The 22,129-nt window shown below is 37.0% G+C and overlaps 4 protein-coding genes and 1 long non-coding RNA gene across 5 annotated transcripts in view; 1 reads left to right on the top strand and 4 right to left on the bottom strand.

The window, feature by feature from the left end:
• LOC148906992 (uncharacterized) overlaps positions 1–22,129 on the bottom strand; it is a 47,853-nt gene that overhangs the window by 12,326 nt on the left and 13,398 nt on the right. The window lies entirely within an intron of this gene.
• Positions 7,306–9,615, top strand: LOC148906995 (uncharacterized). Its single transcript, XM_089036883.1, has one exon. The coding sequence runs from the start codon at positions 7,384–7,386 to the stop codon at positions 8,893–8,895; it is 1,512 nt and encodes a 503-aa protein (XP_088893009.1). The 5' UTR covers positions 7,306–7,383; the 3' UTR covers positions 8,896–9,615.
• Positions 8,821–11,535, bottom strand: LOC116298037 (uncharacterized). The gene is made up of 2 exons (XM_031706376.2): positions 9,776–11,535; positions 8,821–9,417 (listed from the first exon to the last, which is right to left on the bottom strand). Exons 1-2 carry the CDS (start codon positions 11,396–11,398, stop codon positions 9,247–9,249), a joined length of 1,794 nt encoding a protein of 597 aa, XP_031562236.2. The 5' UTR covers positions 11,399–11,535; the 3' UTR covers positions 8,821–9,246.
• On the bottom strand, positions 13,689–14,462 carry LOC148906994 (uncharacterized). The gene is made up of 2 exons (XM_089037162.1): positions 14,384–14,462; positions 13,689–14,297 (listed from the first exon to the last, which is right to left on the bottom strand). The coding sequence occupies exons 1-2, from the start codon at positions 14,411–14,413 to the stop codon at positions 13,917–13,919; spliced, it is 411 nt and encodes a 136-aa protein (XP_088893288.1). The 5' UTR covers positions 14,414–14,462; the 3' UTR covers positions 13,689–13,916.
• Positions 14,778–15,891, bottom strand: LOC148906993 (uncharacterized). The gene is made up of 3 exons (XR_016121156.1): positions 15,456–15,891; positions 15,022–15,095; positions 14,778–14,933 (listed from the first exon to the last, which is right to left on the bottom strand). It is a non-coding gene; the product is annotated as an uncharacterized LOC148906993 (long non-coding RNA).

The raw sequence follows: 22,129 nt of genomic DNA, 5'->3' as shown, positions 1-22,129 counted from the left end.
ATGTGGCTTTAATTTTCTTTTTTTGAAGAGTCAGTCCTTTGAGAGGATAAACAATGTTTACGAAGTCGTCCAACGCAATACCCGCTAATAAACTGAACACTGCACCACCACATAATATTGCGATCGTTCCATTCACGATGCAAAAAACCAGCAAAAGTCCTTCCCTAAAGCCGTCAAAAATCCATCGCATCGTAGCTGTAAGGATATGAATCCTCAAAAGTACATCCGCTACACTCAGTTGTAGAACTAAGCAGTTAGACAAGTTTGTGAGCATTTTCCTCGAACGTACCATGACGACACAAACCGTACAATTTGAAAGAACTCCAACAATCATTGTTACGACATTTAAAGCAATATATCCAGAGTTCAAAAAAACTATAAAACATCCCAGTTGATAAGCTTGGTTTCAAGAATACAATGACAAAAATTACAATGAAAATATTCTGAATAAAGCTTAATTGCATATGAAATTAAATAAAGTAGCCGTGATTGGGTGTGAAACAAATGCTGATTATGTTGTACGGGATTATTACACCCATGCTGTTAAATTGTTTTTTCTCAACAAAATGATTCACCTTCGAATTACGGTTTCTCGTGGTCGTTTCTTTTATGAGTCACATGGTATTATAAATCCAAGTAGTGTCGACTGGGCCGGTAGCTGATATTTGTTGATGAATAGTAATGGCCGGTTAAATGACATTCCGTTCCGTGTACGTGCTGTCAGTACCATATTGTTTCCCACGACCCATACAACAAACATTCCTATATTTATTCAATGTCGAGTCTATAGAGGAATCAAACCTCAAACATGTTACGTCATAGCGGCCATGTTGGTTGACTAGACACTAGAGAAAAACGTTTGCGCATGAGTGCACTTCAGAACGTTTTCTACGAATTTTGAAGAATTTGAGTGAGAAAATAAATGTTTGTTCGAGAGTATACTTTTGTCAGACCAAGATACTGTATTAACAAACACAATTTGAAAGAATTAGCCTTAAGTTTCAAGCATGGACACTAAGTTTTGGCATTTTGTGAAGTCCAATTTATCAGCATGTTTGAAAGTCAAATTTACTTATGTTTTGACTAATTTGCATACGGATTCAGAGCATGCGCAGACGTTTTTCACTCGTGTCGGTTGACTATACAAAGCATTCCTCATTATCTTCTCTTGCTAGATCAACCAAGATGGCGGCTGTTTCATTGTTATTTATATCTCAAGGGGTTTTTCGGTCACGTGGTTGCAGCCCAAGAATATGATAGGACAGTGCATTACCACTTCCTAATAGCTTGTCCCGCCATTTCTTATCCCTGCAATCTTGTAGGAATGCTCTTTCAACACGAATGAAAATATAATAGTTGGTAGTGCAAGAGAACGCAGAACAAATTTCACAAGAAGACATGATTTTATTGGAATTCATTTGAGACAGACCAATCAAAACTATGAAAAATTTCATGGTTAAATCTTATTGTGACTTGCATAAGGGGCTTGCACAGCTAGCTAGAATGCAAACTAAATATCCGTGAAATGCTACTAGCTATTTAGTACTACCCTCGGCCCTTTGGCTATGTCTTGGTGGCATTAAACACTAGCTACTTGAAAACATAGTATCACGTCCTGCAAGCATCCTAAAGCTGCACAATGCACGGCTTTGACTAGTGTCGGATATGAAATGTTTCCCATGATCCTTAGCGATCTGATATTTCTACGTTTTTGCCGGTAACTATTAAACGAGTATTCGCCTCAGGCTGAGTGAATATCGGGGAATATTTACCGAGAAGCGAGTCTTCGAGCGGCGAGGTAAATATTCCCCAATAAGCACTGAGCCTGAGACAAATAATTGTTTTAGTATAAATACACAAGTGATTCTTTCAAAAAAAAAAAAAAAAAAAAAAAAAGAAGATAAAAGGCATTTTTTTCCGGTAACAGCAACAAAGCGGCTGGCCGCCATTTTGGATTTTCGCTCGAGGTGATTATCATGTGATAGTGTGAGTTTCTTGACCAATCAGCGCGCGAGATGTTCCATAATCACCTGCGTAGTTTTACTAAAACAGCATAAGACGTAAATTGTGACCAATGAGCGCGCCGGATTTATCATATTCACTTGTATAAAAATACTAAATTTAATTTTTTCATTGTTTATTTATAACTTGTTTGTGAAAAAATGTAAACATATAAATTAAAATCAAAAGTTGAACTGACGAATTTAATTAGAGAGGGTGGCACGTGACAGTTGTAACTGATAAACTTGTGGCCCTGTATGTTTAACGTCTCTAAGTGCGACGGGACCGCCATTTTACGTGGTCATCCTATCCACGGCAAAGGTCTAATCATTTGCAGATAATTTTAGTGCTAAAGGGCAGCAACTTATTGAGCTTCTACTCAAATATTTTAAGACCCTGAGCGTTGGTCTCGTATAGTACGTACAAAAAACTAACTGAGCTAACTCAGTCATAATTATTACTCGCTAGTAAAAACGAAAGCTGCAATGTCTTAATATCCTCTCGGACTATTTTAGTGCTGCCTTCCTGTGTATATAAAATCTAAAAATTAATCCCTATTTAAAAATTATCATGCTTTACAAAGCTTTTAAATGACGATCAATCGCGTATGAAAAAAGACTTCCGGGTCCAAATAGAAGGAGAAAGATTTTAACGAAAGATAAACATTACCAAGAGAAATGAACTAAGAGAAGAAATCTCCGTTATTCATGATATATTGTCATCAACGTAGGCACCGTTTGATGCTATCTTTTTTTTCTGCACGCGCATACTGAGCGCGCTCTATTCTGTTTGCTCGCGCTTTTTTTGAAAAACACAAGAACACATGAGAAAACACCATAGAGCGCGAGCAGTACGGGCGCGAACTGAGAAAAACAAACGATCAAATGTATGTGAAAGATTCTAAAAATAGCAGGAAAAATCCTAAAAATAGCATCCATCAAAGAGTGCTGATGATGGGGAGCTGGGATTCCTTCTTTTAGTTCATTTTCTTTTCACGTTACTCAGAAGAGGATCCAGGGTTATCCCATCATGCATTGCGAGTGAGATATTACTTTTTTATATTTTCGAAATTTTAAATAGAGTGTATTTCATACCTTTTACCGTTATCTTTTTTTAAAATACTGGAGTACTCATTTTAGAGTATTTCAGGTTCAGCACAGATCCTACAACTGACTATACTCGTCAGATTTTCCAAATTAGTCTAACATTTGCAGAAGTATCATTAGAAAAAGATGCACATAAACCGGTTGAAACCATAGACAACAATAATAAGCACTTAAAGGCACTTGGGATAGCCCTGGATCCTCCTATTAATAGTTACACGAGGAGGCACCGTCCGCGGTACTATTGGCAAGCGCACAGCTTTTATAAATGTTTGCGCAAGGTCTAATGGCAAACAAAAATGACAAAAGTTGTATCTATAGATTATTTTAAAGTGCATGATTCAGCAATTGTAATGATTGAATTTAGAATTAAGAATTCAAAGACGTGGTTGTTGAGTTTTGTGGCAGCGCATTTTTGCATTGTGTGTTATCGGTTGAATGCTTAATAATCACCGAAGTAAAATTGAAATGAGAAAAATTGATAAATGATAGAAATATTGATAAAAACGTATATATGCAAACATTAAAATAAGTCAGTTAAACAAGTATAAAATTCATATACATGACTCCTGATTGCAGTATCAAGATAAGAGCTGAAAGTTTGTTTCTCAAAGCTTTCTCTAAATGCCATGGCAACAACAAAGTGTGTGAAAATGTAATTGGATCACCTTTCTTAAAAGATTCTGCTCCTGACCTGGTAGCTTAGTTGCAATTTTCTGTGATTCTTCTTCGTTCAATGGACAAGGATGGGCCTCTATGTTCCTCTCTTTCAACTTGTCTTCCATGAAGTCAACTAACTTCTTAACCTTTTCTTCATCTGGATCAATCTTGTCAGCTTGCAATTTCGTCCACCTTCCTTGAGCATCTTTTTTATCGTCTCTAGTTTCATACAGCTGTTCAATTTTTGCATCAATATCTCTGAGATGTGGCTGCTTGTAATCTTTTCCTTTCTCAAAGTAAACTGGCAAGACTTCCCAATATATTGCTTCCATCACATTCGCACACAACTGACCAATGTACAGCTTATTTCGAGATTTTTCGAGCTCATCAGTTTTAGCCATGTATCTGTTCAAGTCGTTTTCCTGTTTTAGAGATTTTTCATTAAAATATCTTACCTCGCTTTTCAACTTTTCGGTTTCAGCCATATATTTTTTAAAATCCTTTTTGATTTCCCTTAATTCATTTTTAAATTCTTCACTGTCGTCATTCGGGTTTCGGTCACTCATCTTCACCTCTTGCTTTGGCTTCCCTTTTACTTATTTCTGCAATGAATAAAAAAATAAAATTAAAACTCTTAGCTTTAAAGAACATGTTTAATTTTAGATTTAAATAATGCTGTGCCTCTTAGTACGCCAATCCGAAACACTCGCGCCTTTTCTATTCCTTGTGATTTCTGTAAAATTGATGTTTAAAATACAAGTATGTAATGTGCATGATAGACACTGTAGATTATTGCAACAAATTAGCTATAGGACTGCGCGTTAAAGCTTACCAGAACGAGAGAAATTGCAGGCGTATTTCAGCAGCTTCATGCATATGTATCAAATCCCCCTTAGGCCTTACATGGCGTTTGTTGAGTATTAAACTTTATCAGTGGCGGATCCAGGATTTTTCAAAGGGGGGTTCCGTTTCTTAAACTGTGTATAATTCTCTTTTGTTTAGTCGATGTTTGACAAAAAAATTGGCTCTAATCACCTAATTTACTATTAGTAACGGACCAAGCTATGATAACACGACCCAACGCAAAACTATTAATATTTTTTTATTAAAATTTATATAAGACATATTTCTATCACCTAAAAGATCAAACCTTCAAGGGGGGCTCCGTGGACCCCTTCGACCCCCCTGGATCCGCCACTGTTTATAACACATACATAAAGACAAGGAACTATTTTTTTGACACTTGTTCAGCAGGCTATGTCATTTGTCTAAATCAGTGCAAGCTGAAAGCTGAAACTGTGATTAGCATCTCGGAAAAAAGGGAACGCCATTTGTCCTTTTGTTTTTTTTGGCAATGATTACATCCATTACGTCAATTTGAATAATATACGCTCACAACTCTTTTCGCTCACGGCTGCTTTTCAAGCTTGACTTCCGTGTTCTTCCTTGTCGTGTGCTGTTAGTTGTGAGCGTACGTATTTTTATTTGACTGCCTTAAAACCCTTCAATGCATATGAAATTAAAGGAAAATATTTGTTAAAGATACATCTTTTAGTGACTACATTTAGAAACAAATCGTTCGACAAATTTTTGAATGCCGCTAGCTTTCATCGATATTTTCTATCGCTTTTGACAACAAATGGGGTCACTTAGCTTCATATCAAAAAATCCATAACGCTAGAAAGAAAGTCACAATTTGATTCATACTCAATAAGGACAGTTTTTATATCCGTACCTATATTCTAGATACTAAAAATATTGAACCCACTAAATTAAGGTGGCTGGACCCCCTCACCCTTGACCGCTACCTTCCACGTTTGGAACGCTGGTGCATAAACGTGTTTTATCCGATTGCAAATCTTTTTTGCACATAAGTCACATAAAGATCGAATTAATGTTTGATGCAGTTTTTAATGAGATCGAACGTCATAACACGTGATTATGATGAAATACTTGTTTTCGTTTAGAGAACAATTTTAGCCTTGCAGAGCGTTCAACACTAAAATGCTTCTTACCACATAATTATATACTAGATGCCTCCATTTGTAGGGATTTTTGAAAAAATCTATCTAGCTAGTTATGAGATATTTGAGATTCTTTAAATATAGTGCATAATATACTTCAAAACCAAACAACGGATTTGATACGGCCGAGATTAATATTTCAGAGCTATATATTCACAAAAGTCATTGCTCATTTAGTTTTACTCTGTATCTAGTCTTAAAAGGAACATTTTGAAGGTAATCGACTTATGCGATTTTGTGAAAAGGTATAAAGCATAAGTCGGGGTAAACATTTCATGCGCACTTTTCATGCATGGCATGGCAATCTTATAAGATCTTCCATCATTCTAAAATTCATTGATAATTTGTCTCAAAACTAGGCCAGGATACAAATTAGAACTTAAACTAATATTACACAAAATTGCAAAGACTATTGAAATCATTTAAAGCGGTCTAAAGCGAACGAGAAATACAGAAAACATTGATCGTGTCCCAACGATTTGATGCTCTGGGAATTCCATTGTTTGCTAATGATCACAACAAATTCTTTCGCAACATGCACGGTCTCATCCGGCGCTTGGCTGGCGTTTTTGTTACCCATAATAGGTAATGTTTATTTTTCGTCCATGTCAGTGAGCACTCGTGTGGGCTGTCTTTAAAACGGGGAACGGGGAACGGGGAACGGGGAACGGGGAACGGGGAAAGGGGAACGGAAAATTGGTAAAATCTCTACGCAGTAAAATATATTTCTCGTTACAATATTATAAAAAAATCTTTTTATTTTTGTTTATTTTTATATTACAGTCCGGCAAACGTACTTATTTCAGCCCAGCATATCTATGGAGTCGCTGAACGTAACAAAAACAAAAACAAAACAAAAAAAAAAAAAAAAAAAAAAAGAAAAAGAAAAAGACGAAACGGTTTGAGTATCATTTCGGTATTTTAAATAACAAATAACAGAGATACCAAACATAGGGTCTTTGCGTAAAACAATATCTCAAAGAACAACCCTCGAGACTCTCTCTCTCCCTCGGCGGGGCTAGTTGAGATTTACAAATGTGATTAGTTATTTTCTTGACCAAAATGTGGCCTCAACTCTGGATTCATGTTGACGCCGTAACAACTAATGACCTGAATTTATTCCGTGCCAAATGCATATGATTCTGTTAAGAATCAAGAAAGTTTTGACGTTTGACAAAATTTTGTCCTGCTTCGAAGCAGGCCGACGGTGTCTTTGAAGTTTGGTAAAACCTTTTGGTAAGATAAAAAAAATTGCGTTCGCACCAGGAAACGTATGGCTGCCTGTTTGTAGCAATATTTAATCCTCTTGATGTGCCTTTGATTTAAACTTTATATCTGTGAATTTGAACATTATTTTCTGTGAATTTAAACTTGTTGATTTGAATCCAAACCGATTTTATTTGTGAATTTAAACTTTTGGATTTGAATTTAAACTTTTGGATTTGAATTTAAACTTTTGGATTTGAATTTAAACTTTTGGATTTGAATTTAAACTCTTGTATATTTAATCTTACTGGGGCGAGCTGCTCGGCCAGAGCACTGCCTCGTTGTCAAGTAGAGTTCCCGCCATCTTGGATTTTTATACCACTTTCATTATGGCTCATGATGTTGAGCACTTTTTGAGGTCTATATTAGACCGATCTGAGGCATTGATCAATCAAAGTGGAAGTAAAAATGATTCCTTTCTGAGTGACTTGTTGGCTCATGTGGAATTAGTCGGAAAGGCAGTGGAATTTCTGCATGAAATACGTCATGTGTCGCATATAGATTCTGAAGATTTGGAGAGATGGAGAGAGTTGGAGCAAGTTTATTCTGACATTGAAAAGGAATTTATGAATATGTACAATAAGTGGTATGAAGAATCTACGAAGAGTACTTTAAGTAAGCTAGACGTGTCTATTGTATCAAGTGGAAGACCAGGGAGGCCTGGTTATCATATCCCCAAAGAAGTCTTAGAAGAACTACGTGGGCTTAATTTCTCATGGATTAAGATATCGAGAATGTTTGGAGTGTCACGATGGACTATCATGCGCAGGGTGGAGGAGTACAACTTGACTACTCTACAGAAATTTACCAATATCTCTGATAATGACATTGATGGTATTATAAAAGAATACATTTCACGCCATGGTTCCACCACAGGTGAACCATTTATGTCTGGATATTTTCAATCGCTTGGTTTACATGTTCAGAGAAGCAGAATAAGAGCTGCCTTAAATAGGGTGGATCCACATAATACACTGTTAAGGTGGGGTACTGTTGTTTCAAGGAGGAAGTACTTTGTACCATGGCCAAACTCATTATGGCATATAGATGGTCATCACTCCCTCATCAGATGGAAATTTGTAATCCATGGTTGTTGTGATGGCAAGTCAAGGAAGGTGATGTTTTTGAGGTGCAGCACAAATAACTTAGCTGAGACAGTGCTAAAAAATTTCAAAGAAGGCATTGCAAACAACAGCGGCATATGGCCTTCACGCATCAGAGTAGATTATGGTGTTGAAAATGTTTCAGTGTGTGATGAAATGGTTTCCCACTGGGGTGAAGGTCGGCATAGTTTTATTGCTGGGTCCTCTACAAGCAATCAACGCATAGAGAGACTATGGCGAGATGTATTTAGATGCGTCTGTCACTTCTTTTACTACACCTTTTATGCAATGGAAATGAGTGGAATTTTAAACATTGAAAACCCCATTCATGTGTTTGCTTTACACTTGGTTTTTACCAGCAGAATCAACCAAGCCCTCGATGATTTCGTTACTATGTTCAACAATCATAGATTATCATCAGAACATAATTGGACTCCAAATCAAATATGGGTTAATGGAATCCAAGATGATAGCCATCCATTAAATTTAAATAATGGTTGGGATGATTCAGTTGTTGACCAATTTTATGGTGAAGACCCAGGTGGTCCACGTCCACAGTCAGGTGATGACGATGGTGTTGTCGTGGAACCTGTTGAAATACCCAACAGACATGAAATAACAAACTATGTCCTGAGTCAAGTAACAGTGGATAATCCATCAAGCCATGCTGGGATTGATATTTACTGTCAAGTTCTACAGCTTATAGTCCACAAACTTGAAGATTATGGGAATATTTGATTTCTCAGACATGTGTAAATACAGACATAGCAAACAAATATGTTTAAACTGAACAAGATGCAAACTATGTGGTGGGTAAACTTAGAATTTACCAAAAGTACATAAATTGCTTGTAAAAACAACTAGATAACCTATAATATCAAATTGAGAATATAATTTAAATTTTTACAAAATGATAGAGAAAATTGATTCAAAATATTATTTATAGATCAAACAATGAGTGTTTTTTGCACTTGTAATAACATGAGATAACAATCTAAACAATCTATGAACATGAACTCTTTGTTGAAGTCTTAAAGGGGCTTAAATGTTTGCCTAAAATTAAAAGACATTTGAAATTGAGCATATTTCTCATACAGTGCCAAAATGTGTATTGGCAAAGGCCATGTCATAAACTTCAAAGAGGCTTGTACTGCTTGGTAGCTTTGACTGCAATGACCCAATAGGCAACTGCAGAACATTTGTGCACGTTTGTGCTGTAGGTATGTATTGGTATGGTACTGATTCCAGTGCACCGTCATCCTGTAGATAAAACAAAAAAATGGAAAGGAACACATGTGAAAACTTGCATGTGACATGTGCTAAATTCTAACCCCCTTAACTTAGCTGTGAAATTTCAAAATGATACCCGCTATCTAAGTTTTGAAAAACAACCATAAAATAATATACATGTATATGTAATTATATGGAATAAATAAATGACCTTTTTACTTGTAAAAATTCAATGACTCCCTCCCTGATTCATACAGCTCCCCCTCCTAAAAATGAATGCTCTCTTACTGTGTTGAGTTTCAATATTCATTTGCACAGTTGAAGAGGACAGTGGTACAACTAAATTTAGTATGCTGTATGTATCTCTGAAGGATACTGTTTTCCTTACCTTTGCAAACCTTATACATGGGGAGATAACAAACCCAAGGACTGGTTCTTCTGAAGCCCCTGTGACAAATATTAGAATTGACTCCAGAGTAACTGGTGCTCTACGCCCGCTTCCAGTTTCTCGCACATACTTAACAAATAAGGTATACACTTCCTTTTCCCGTATAAGTGCTGTGGACCCTTCTTCAGAAAACTCTGGGGTTAGTAGATGAAGTAGGATCTTTGGTGTCAGCTGCTTCTTGCGTGGGCGTAGCAGCTGGAGAACAGTTGGGAAACACTGAAAAATGTGAGACAAACCACATGTGTTTAACCCCCGTTGGATATTGGCAATGCACTCATTACTTGATAGTGTTGCTAGTTGCTCAATGACATCTGATGGCATGTAAGTTGGTAGTTGACCATTTTGAAGTAGGGCAACTGCAATCATTATTCCCACAAAATAGTAGTCATCTGCCAAATGCACTCGAAGGCCACTGTCAAAATACTTCTCCTTTATGGCATTGTTTACTAAGCGTATCCATTCTTTCCTTGGACCTCCTAGATCTCTTGCTTTCTCACCCATAAAATCTACCTCAAACGTTAAGTTGAAACTTTCAACTGAGGACAACTCTGAAAAAGTAGTTTCTAAAATGTTGTGTCTGTCAACACAGATGGAATTTGTCACTCCATCATGTGAATCCGATTCGCTCACTGCATCAATTACTCTACCTTTTACCAGCTCCTTTTGCAGAAATCTGAGGATCTCTACAGGGTCAGCCAGTCCTTGTTCTATGATGACATTCACAAGGGGATCCAATGGTTTTGGCTCTTTCTCATGGATTTCAGATCCTAAGGCAGGTGCAATATCATAAGGAGGCTTCTGAGGAGCAGGAATTTCTTGAACCTCTTCATCTTTCTCATTCTCTGCAGTTTTCGTGTTATCTTCTTTTGAAATCTTTGGTTTCTTATCCAAGCACGTCTCCGACTCAAATACAGATTTTGCGAAAACTTCGTCATTTTCTGAATCAGAGTCATAAACGAATCGGTAGGCATCTTTGACTTTCAAATACAATAATCCTTGACCAGCCATTTTCTTAACAACGGGGTAATTGTATTCCGTTCCACGCCCCATCTGAAGGGTTGATATCGCCTTGTGCCGTACCTTTACAAAATCGAAATTATTTTCCCCAAGTAGAGGATATTTTTCTTTTAAAGACTCCGCGATCTTTCTTCTAATTTCTCTTTCATCATCATCCTCCACCAGCATCAACATACCCGAAGCTATAATGGAGTCCCATTTCAAATGTTGAGACTCGTCATCTTCATCATCAAAACATCGTAATAAAGCGAACTCTAGCGCCTTTTTCTCTTTCTTAGGCTTTTCTCTAGCTTGCTTAGTACGATCATAGTTGCCTCCAGAGGCTGCTCGCAATCTTTCTGGACGATTTAATCTCCTGCACAAACCAGAAGAAGAACTTTCACGAAGCATGCTACTAGCTCGTCTCAAAGTTTCTTGAATTGTTGACGAAGTGGGTCTAGGAGTAGATGGGTCGGTAAGTTGCGTGGACGTTTCAGAGTTATTTGAAAGTAGGGCTGAAGCTTCGTTCAGTAGCTTGGAAACTTTCTTCTTTACTTCATCCTCCATATTCCTTTTTAATCATGAAAAGCAGCCGTATTATAAAAGCAAAGCAATACGAAATGAACGTGGTATAAAAATCCAAGATGGCGGGAACTCTACTTGACAGCGAGGCAGTGCTCTGGCCGAGCAGCTCGCCCCAGTAAGATTAAATATACAAGAGTTTAAATTCAAATCCAAAAGTTTAAATTCAAATCCAAAAGTTTAAATTCAAATCCAAAAGTTTAAATTCAAATCCAAAAGTTTAAATTCAAATCCAAAAGTTTAAATTCACAAATAAAATCGGTTTGGATTCAAATCAACAAGTTTAAATTCACAGAAAATAATGTTCAAATTCACAGATATAAAGTTTAAATCAAAGGCACATCAAGAGGATTAAATATTGCTACAAACAGGCAGCCATAGAAACGGCTGATGTTGACAGATATTTTTGCAAAGCAAACATAAATTTAGCCTAGTGCAAACGGGCCCTAAAACTCATAGAATACAATATTTCACTCGACGAAAAAATGGATTTGTCATGTAGGCAAACATATAGACAAATATATGGGCAAATATCATATTTGACTAATAGTAGACAATATTTGCCCAATGACTGTATATGATATGTACCTACACATTTATCCCATGGGCACAGATGGCAAAGTCCGTATGGCCCAGTAAAATCCCAAACGGCAAATATATAGCAGATATCATATCATCCATACATTTACCCGGTAGTAAATGTGAATTCTCATTTGATATGTGCACGTATTTGCCCAGCCCGTATATGTGTTTTATGCCTTACGTATACCCTGTGTTTCCCCAGGCCGTATATGTGATTCATGCCTTACATATACCCTGTATTTTCCCAGGCCGTATATGTGATTAATGCCTTACATATACCCTGTCTTTGCCCAGGCCGTATATGTGATTAATGTCTTACATATACCCTGTATTTTCGCAGGCCGTATATGTGCTTAATGCCTTACATATACCCTGTCTTTGCCCAGGCCGTATATGTGATTTATGTCTTACATATACCCTGTCTTTGCCCAGGCCGTATATGTGATTAATGCCTTACATATACCCTGTCTTTGCCCAGGCCGTATATGTGATTAATGCCTTACATATACCCTGTATTTTCGCAGGCCGTATATGTGATTCATGCCTTACATATACCCTGTGTTTGCCCAGGCCGTATATGTGATTTATGTCTTACATATACCCTGTCTTTGCCCAGGCCGCATATGTGATTTATGTCTTACATATATCCTGTGTTTGCCCAGGCCGTATATGTGCTTAATGCCTTACATATACCCTGTGTTTGCCCAGGCCGTATATGTGATTAATGCCTTACATATACCCTGTGTTTGCCCAGGCCGTATATGTGATTAATGCCTTACATATACCCTGTGTTTGCCCAGGCCGTATATGTGATTAATGCCTTACATATACCCTGTCTTTGCCCAGGCCGTATCTGTGATTAATGCCTTACATATACCCTGTATTTTCCAAGGTCGTATATGTGATTTATGCCTTACATATACCCTGTGTTTGCCCAGGCCGTATATGTGATTAATGCCTTACATATACCCTGTATTTTCCAAGGTCGTATATGTGATTTATGCCTTACATATAAACTGTATTTTTCCAGGCCGTATATGTGATTAATGCCTTACATATACCATGCGATATGCTCTGACCGTATATGTGATTAATGCCCCCTTAATGCCTTAGATGTACCAGCGCGTCTTAGCCATATTTGCTCAGTTGAATTATGCTCATCATATTTGCTAAATTTAACTATGTTATCAGTCTTCAGCTATTGTCACTTATGGCAGGCCAAAAAAAATAAAAACGATATATGTCGTGACAACCACCTCATACTTTAAACATAGCTAACCTACGCTAAGAAGCAGGAAAAAAGACATAAATCATACTGAAACATTTTTATTGTGAATTTCCTTTTCTTGACGACTGATTAACTATGAACAATTTGTTAACTACAACTAATTGAAAATGCTAGTTCTGTAAATTAATTATAGGTGTTTGATTCATCTTGTGACAGAATTTGTGAAAGAAGATCATAATATATTTAGTTGTCAATCGATCTGTGGCTTATGTACGATTCTTTTTAGATATTCTGTAGTAGTACACTTCATTTATAACTGCAAAAATTTAATTAAAGACACCGAACGTGGTTGGGTTTCTACGAGTTTTATGAATTAAATCTTGTGTCACTGTTCCTCCGTTCCTTTGGCCTGATTTCTAGGGTTTTCTTTCTTCTTTCGATTATTTGAACATTATACTTGTTTACTTGAAGAAATCCAAAGGTCAATAGGCTTAAATAGCCGCTGCTATACCGTTTGACCTTTGGATTTCTTCAAGTAAACGAGTATAACGTTCAAGTAATCGAAAGAAGAACGAAAACCCTAGAAATCAGGCCAAAGGAACGGAGGAACAGTGACACAAGATTTAATTCATAAAACTCGTAGAAACCCCAACCACGTTCGGTGTCCCAGTGCCCTTGATTTGATAAAAACCTTTAGGCTCTCAATGCCCATTCGGGACCTCCAGATGGCCTTGGGCGTCTTGACGGCTCCCCGATTTTCCGCTTCAAAAGCATGGTGAGACTGCGCTCTGACAGCCTCCTTTTTGCCTTTCGGTCCATGCTTTCCATGAACTGGTTAGCTAGGGGGCTTCTCCATGGCAGAGGGTGTTTTATTAAAACTTTACTGTGCTTAGTAGGGCCCCCTTCGTTATCAGAGCCACTGTCCGCTGTATCGTCATCAGCCTGGTCATCCGCCTCTGACATCGACTCCTCTGATGACATATACTCCAGTTTCATAATTGCCTTGACTTTCTCTTTGTCCCCTGGTGATAGCGAGGTTGACAAGTCCGCTGCCTTGGATCTGGATTTTAGGAGCTAAAAGAAAAAAGAAAAAAAAAACACCGTCAGTCAAAGTTTCTTATTAAACAAAGTCATAATCGTTGCAAATTCAGTTTACTCACATTTTGTTTTCTTTGTGTTTTCCGCTGCATCTTTTGATGCCTTCCAAGGGCCCCTGAACGCTCTCTTTTGTTTCTCTTTCTTCTCGTCAGAGAGTGGCTTTTAAGGGCAGCTGAAATTATATCAAGTACCCATATATTAAAACTTGAGACAAAATTTGTTAGAAATTTTGGCATTTGGCCGACAATTATTCCTTTAGCATCCATTTTTTTTTGTTTTTTTTTTTTTTGTTTCGTTTTTTTTTTTTTTTTTTTTTTTTTTTTTTCCCATGTTATTTTATTTCAAACTGCTTTCCCTCCCTTCGGCATTTGAATATTTCTAAAAGGATTTCGTTACCTCCTCCCCCCCCCCCCCCCCCCCCCGACCACCACCACCACCCTTTGTCCTCACCCCTCCCCCGGGTTAACTTTGATAGGTGCATAAGGCCTTTCGCACTTCGTAATATAAAATACATAAATACCTTCTAACTCGACGGCAGAGACATCCTTATGAACATTCAGAACTCTATCCCTTATTGCGTTATTAATCTGTTCGTTGACGTCATCTCTGAAACTAATTAGGAAATGCCATATTTGAGTGGTAAGTGGAGAAACTATGGATGATTCAGACAAGATCAGTTTTATTAAATTTTCATACTTACGCTTTAGTAAAATCCCATATAAGAGGGTTTTCTTCCCTGTCCCGTAATTTCTTTGCTACCAAGCGTACTTCAGACTGTAATAACATAATATAATTCATTAAAATCATAAGATGTACCTTAAGTTATTCTTAGACATAGTAATAATGTTTTCATTATTTTTATGGCTGTGATGTATAATATTGGGGAAAAAATCGAAATCAAATCAATTCCTTTACAAAAAAGGAAATTATCATTATCATTCAGTGTCTTGTTATTGGAAATCAATAGTAAAGTTTGGTAGCATTAACCACTGCCATGGCGGGTTTCCCGCCAATTTTAGCATTGCATAAATTATACCGCTGCATAATTATACCAACTACTCTTCTCGCCAAGAATTCCCAGTAAAATTATCAATAAAAATAGCTTGCTTTTTTAAATATTGCCACTTTACTTACTGCAACAGCCTTTGAGACAGTAATCTTGGTCTTGCTGTTGTCCTTGTTCTGCTGGCTTTCTTTTAAGGCCGCTAGTATTTGGCGGTTTTGTTCTTAAAGTTCTTTAAACTGTTTTACAATCGTTTCGAAATTTGAAGAAATTTCTTCTTTTTCGCTGTCGGGGTCAACGTTCTCATTCTCGCTTGTTGCTTGCAATAGGCGATTTCTGTGTTCTCTTAGCACATCCTCGTTACCACCAGGGACAGAGGGAATAAGTATATTAAGCCTTTGAGAATTGGCGCCATTTTCAGTATGTCTACTCGTACTGCTTGTACTGGTAGTTGCAGTAACAGAATGGATTGGCATTGGGCGTCCTGGTAAAGGTGTAGATGTTCTTCCCATTTTTTGATCGCGACGAATGAACGCAATTTATAAGCAAAGATATAGAATGTGCGGGAAACTAGATGGCCGACAGAGTTTGTTACCTGTTTGTGACCAAAAGGCGAATGAACGAATAAGTACATCCACTGAACAAATCTACCCCCTATCTATCACGGCGTATCACGTGACTTGTGATGACATATACGTTCATATAATGAAGTCTAATAATAAAAAAAGGAATAACTGTCTTATAAAAATGCTGAAGTTGTATCCAGGATTCATGTTAAGTAATATATCTATTATCTTAAAGCTATTTGCTCCATTTTATAAAGTTATGAAATTTTTTCTAAAGCCTAGATTCACGAAATATCATTGCAATAAACTTGATTAGCTTCTAGCTCTAAAACCATCGTACCATTATCTGCCGCCAACAGTGACAGCTCTAAGGAAAAGGGCGCGGTAATAAAGATCCGGCGTGCTTTTGTCCAATGGCATGTGGTTGATGGACGTGGAACTTTATTAGCTGGAATATGGCTGTTAGCCATTCAAAATGCTTGGATTTTGAGTAATTATCCCAATGATACACACCGTCTTTTTAATTATATAGTTCTGGAAAACAAAATGTCTTCTGCGATGTCAAAGCGTTATCATTGCTTTCATTGTAACGAAGATCTACATTACAGAGTATTTTGCCGTCACAAAGAAGAATTTTATGATCCTTTAACAAATCAATGGCAATTACAGCGGAATGACGACGAAGACTCAAATGATAGTATTTTCACTCACGAGATTGACGGCCAGAACGACACTTCTTCTAATGACTACAGCGAGATAAACGTTTTGGACCAAACTGATCAAGACTCCTCTGATGTGCCAAATACAAACCAACCATCAAGTGACGAATTCTTACCAGCTACTTCACAAAAAGGTATTGATGTTATACGTTTATTTGATGATTAGATTATATAATCTTTAAATGTTAAAGTCAAACTGCATAGATAAAAGACTGAATCTTTAACAAGCGGCTGATTTGCACATGATCTAGCTCCCCTATTGGATTTACTACCAAGCATTAGTGTTATTGAAGCGAGATTAAGTTAGAGGTACAAATGATTCTTTTCTATTTCTATCTTAGCCTCGTTTTCACCGTTACTTTTAAGAAGGGTGCATTATTAAGTAATCGGCTTATGGTTGCCATTAAAACCTCAGTGTTCATTCAGAAAGGTTCATTCAAAGAGTTTATAAAATCATAGCTAGAGATAACTCATTTAAAACGCCAAAAAGAATTTACTATGTTCAAATGGATATTGCTGTACATTTTCGTCTCCAAATTAATTCATGACTGTGGTCATCCTGAGATAGCATGGTATCCGGCAAAACATGTTTGTCAAGTTAGAGAAATACAATTATAAGTAATTTATTTAATATGTCTCTTGGGTTTTTTATTTTCGATTTATCATTTTTCTTTCACGAATTATAAATTGTTGTTTTGCTGACTTAGAAATTTATATTTTATTTTCAATGGAAATCATTTATTTTCAGAGCAAAATTTGGGTCAAAATTATACATTTAGGGACCGGTCATTATTTAAGTTGGAGGGCGGGGGGGGGGGGGGGTGGAGGAGAAATTGTCAGTGACGCAAAAACATTTCAAGGCCCCCCCTTTGAAGGCATCCAAGTTTATCGAAAACCCCCCATGGATTGTAGTAAAAAATTTAAAAATTTTCCCTAAAAGTCATTTTTAAATTTCAAGACCCCCCATTTTTCACTAGCAAAAATTTCAGGCCCCCCCCCCCCCCCCAACTTAAAAAATGACCGGTCCCTTAGCCCATGAGGTTTTTTTTACTGACATTTTTTTTTCTAGTATTATAATGGTTTCAGACTTTATCTTATACTATGTTGCAGTTATACAATGCCGAATGAATAAAATACATCGTATTTGCTTATGTTTAAAGGAGACGGAATAAATAACTTTGAGGAAGAAGATCAAGTGTTTTGGGATGACAAGTTGGACAGTGAATCTGACCATGAAGAGATAAGAGGAAATGAAAGGAGATTGGTTGAAACTTGGGATATTGATATCGAAGACGTAGAAAGAGATTTTGAACAATCTAGTGCAGAAATAAGCGTTGCCGTCGAAGCAAGTTCCCGAGTGACCCTTATTAACTGGATTGCCTTGTTTGTGTGCTTTTGGTCTGCATACTTTTCTGTACCAGACCGAGGCATTGATATTCTCCTCGCCTTTTTTAAAGCGATTTTTCAGGTTTTGTGTGAGCTTTCGCCAATCATTTTCCCAACCGCAGTATTGGTTTTCCCGAGCTCCTTCAAACTCTTGAAAAATTATCTTTCTTTTAAAGATAAGCATTCAAAGTATGTTGTTTGTCCGAAATGCTACACCCTATACCGTTTTCAAGACTGCATAACAACAAGATTCGGGCGTGTCATTGCTAAACCATGTTCTCACATTGCTTTTCCGAATCACCGTCAATTGTTTCGCCGCACACCTTGTGGAGCGGAATTGCTTAAGGAAATTCGTTTGAAAAATGGACAGACGAAATTGTACCCACATAAAGTTTATTGTTATAAAAGCATCAGAGACACTCTAACTCTCTTTATTAAGCGACCAGACTTTGTACAAAAATGTGAGATTTGGAGAAATCGGAATGTACCGGACGATATTTTAGTTGATATTTACGATGGCCAAGTGTGGAAAGATTGGCAATATTTTAACGGCACTCCTTTCCTTGCCCAGCCTAATAATTATGCTTTTATGCTGAATGTTGACTGGTTTCAGCCTTTTAAGCACAGTGTCTATAGCGTTGGAGTCATATATATGGTCCTCCTAAATCTTCCGAGAAAAGAAAGGTACAAAGAGGAAAACGTAATAATAGTTGGGGTAATACCTGGTCCACACGAGCCCAAATTGAATATCAATACGTACTTACAAGCACTTGTAGCCGAATTGAACTTATTGTGGCACGAAGGCATCCAAGTTCGGCCTCATGGGAGTAGAACAGCAAGATGCTTTCGAGCTGCCCTCCTTTGTATTGCTTGTGACATTCCTGCACTAAGAAAAGTTTGCGGTTTCTTAGGATGTACTGCTCACCGAGGGTGCTCAAAGTGCACAAAATTTTTTCCCGGAGATTTTAGTAGCATGAATTTTTCAGGTTTCGAAGATGACGATACACCAAGGACAAATGAAGAGCACCGAAGAGAGGCTCAGAAAATACTCAATGCAACAACCGCTGATGAACGAAACCAAATTGAAACTTCCACTGGAACAAGATATTCTGAACTCTTACAGTTGCCTTACTTCGATTGTACTCGTTACCATGTTGTTGATCCTATGCACAATTTGTTTTTAGGGACAGCAAAACATTTAATGAAAAATGTATGGCTAAATGCTGAAACGCCAATTATTTCTAAAGAAAATTTGAATAAAATCCAGGAAAAGGTAGATGACGTCAAAGCACCATCATTTATTGGGCGTCTCCCAAAAAAGATATCAACATCGTTTGGAGGATTTACTGCTGATCAGTGGAAAACATGGACTCTCTTGTATTCTGTATTCTGCATTTGGAGTATCGTTCCAACAGATGATTTGGAGCTGTGGAGGTTATTCGTATTGTCCTGCTTTCACCTTTGCTCTCCACTTATTACAACTGAAGAGCTACAAGAAGGACATGATTACCTAGTGGAATTTTGTAAATCGTTTGAAAAAAGATATGGAAAGGAACGTGTTACGCCAAACATGCATCTACACCTGCACCTCAAACAATGTATTTTAGATTACGGGCCTGTATATTCATTTTGGCTTTTCAGCTTCGAACGTTTCAATGGGATTTTAGGAGCGTTTCGAACTAACAATAGATCTGTTGAAATACAAATCATGAGAAAATTTCTCCAAAAGCATGAACTAAGAGATATCCCTTTACCAGAGAGATTTCGAGAAACTTTCCAACCAGTATTTCAACTTCTTCAGGAGGCACAACAAGTAGGAACACTTGGCGAAAGCATCCCATCAATACCATCAACACTTAATCTTTCAGTTGGTCAAGTACTACGTTGCTTAGAGTGGAGCAATATGAATGCATACTCATGTTTTTCACCTCGATCCATTGATGTTCTTGATGATGACTATACAGAATATCTCTTTAAAGCTTATGAAACAATTTTACCTCAACACTCGGTCATTGAATGTGTTACCGATACGTTTGAGAGAATTAGTACCATTGGATATTCGGGGACAAAGCTAGGGTCCTCTGACTCTAGACTGGAACGTTCTTCCTTCATTCTTGCAAGTTGGTGTGGCCAATATAGTGGCAGTATTGAGACCGATTCATTTGACTTGCGCCCCGGTGTTGTCGATTTCTTTCTTAAACAAACCATTATAATTGATGGCAAGCAGGAATCATTGTGTATGGCAAAGGTTCGATGGTATCAGCGACATCCAGAAAGACACAGGATTGGCAGACCACATGAAATTTGGTGCAGAAACTTGTTTGAAATGGAAGGGCCCTCTACATTCATTCCCATTAAAAGGATACATAGCCAGTTTGTTGCTGCTTACGATGTTATTGACAAAGAAAGAGTATTAATTGTTTGTCCTTTACAACGTAAATTGTACGGATGATGGAGATGACAGTAAAGTATCATCCATGAAAAATATTCAAAGCTATCAAAAATAAACTGTTTGAACTGTGCATCAGTAACTAGATAGTCAAAATGAAAATTGAATGAATTGTTTGATGAGTTTAAAATTAGATGAATTAAAATAATAATGAATGAAACTGCATATATTGGGAATAAAAAAGATGAATTCATATGTTTAGACTAAACAAAATTGATGCTTCAAATAATATTACAGATGTTAGCGGTTTGAAATGCAGCTGAGGTTAATGGGTTAATGAGTTTTCTTATTGTCACTGGAAAAAACGCATGTACGACTTACGCATATTATAAATACATCGTCCGCGTTTTTTCCTGTGTGTATCAACGCATATAACCTCACTTTCATGACATCAAAGCAAAACAATGATTGAATTAATGTGGTCGCAACATTGATGTCATGCGTTAGGAGAAAAAATTGACACATATGACTGAGATGGACCTGCATGCACTCCCCCCTCGTAAGTCGTAAAAACAAGCCAACATCCATCATAATTCAGTTGAAAAATTATTGATTTGTTTTGAAAAGTTTTGATTGCAATAAATTGAAACGGAAACCTCACATCGGATATACTCAGTTTGGGGTATTGTATTTGCTCCCCAGGTAAATATGGGGCAAAGCCTAGTGCAAAGTTGATTTCATATGTGCCCTTCATTTGACAATAGGGCAAATATAGGGCAAAAACGGTTATCATATATCCCCACTGGGTAAATGCGTCTAAACTAAGGGCAAATATATAACATATTTACCCATGTGTTCAGATGTATGGCAAAGCAATGGCAAATTTATTAGAAATTTACCCCGACCTTTGCCTGCATAGGCAAATGTATGGGCAAATATAGAGCACCATATTTGCCCAACATTTGCCAAGCGGACATATGATGACCAAATCCATTATTTCGTCGAGTGTTTCAACTGACTATTTCATTAATAAATTATATTTACAATATTGAGAGAAATATATTTTACCGCGTAGAAATTTTACCAACTTCCCGTTCCCCGTTCCCCGTTCCCCGTTCCCCGTTCCCCGTTCCCCGTTCCCCGTTCCCTGTTTTAAAGACAGCCGTTCGTGTGATATATTACGTGTATACATCCTATATAGATTATTACAGGATTTTTCAAAAAAAAAGTTATCTGGCCGATTCAAAGAATTCGAAAATAAACAAAGAGTCCGAATTTTGGTCATAATTTTGCAAGAAAAACTCTACGTAAAAAAAATTATTACTCATATCATATCATAGCATATCAGCTACTAAAACATTATTTCCAAGCAAACGTTTACACCTCATAACTATAAAGTCGATGGACGTTTCTGTGTACAATTTGAAACTACGTTACTTGGGTCCACATATTTTAATGGTATGTATGAAAAGTGAGCAAAATCGAGGCTATAAAATGTTCGCATTATTTTCTCAAAATCTGCGCCACAGAATTTTTTAAAACTTTGATATTTTGTAAGTCATATATCATAGTTTGTGTAAATGAAGCAATTTGAAAATAAAACGAGGGAATCACACAGTCGTTTTCTTAATTTTGATATTTCCTTATAACTTTGATTTATTAAACGCTATTTCAAAACAAAATTAAATATTATAAACTTCAATTATTGTCTAATATTTGATGAAAGTTTCATGGTAATTAAATAT

Source organism: Actinia tenebrosa, unplaced genomic scaffold, assembly GCF_029948245.1.
Source record: "Actinia tenebrosa isolate PJP-AT-01 unplaced genomic scaffold, QUT_ActTen_1.0 PGA_scaffold4__44_contigs__length_22323623, whole genome shotgun sequence".
NCBI lineage: Eukaryota > Metazoa > Cnidaria > Anthozoa > Actiniaria > Actiniidae > Actinia > Actinia tenebrosa.
This window is presented reverse-complemented; position numbering and strand designations above follow the sequence as displayed.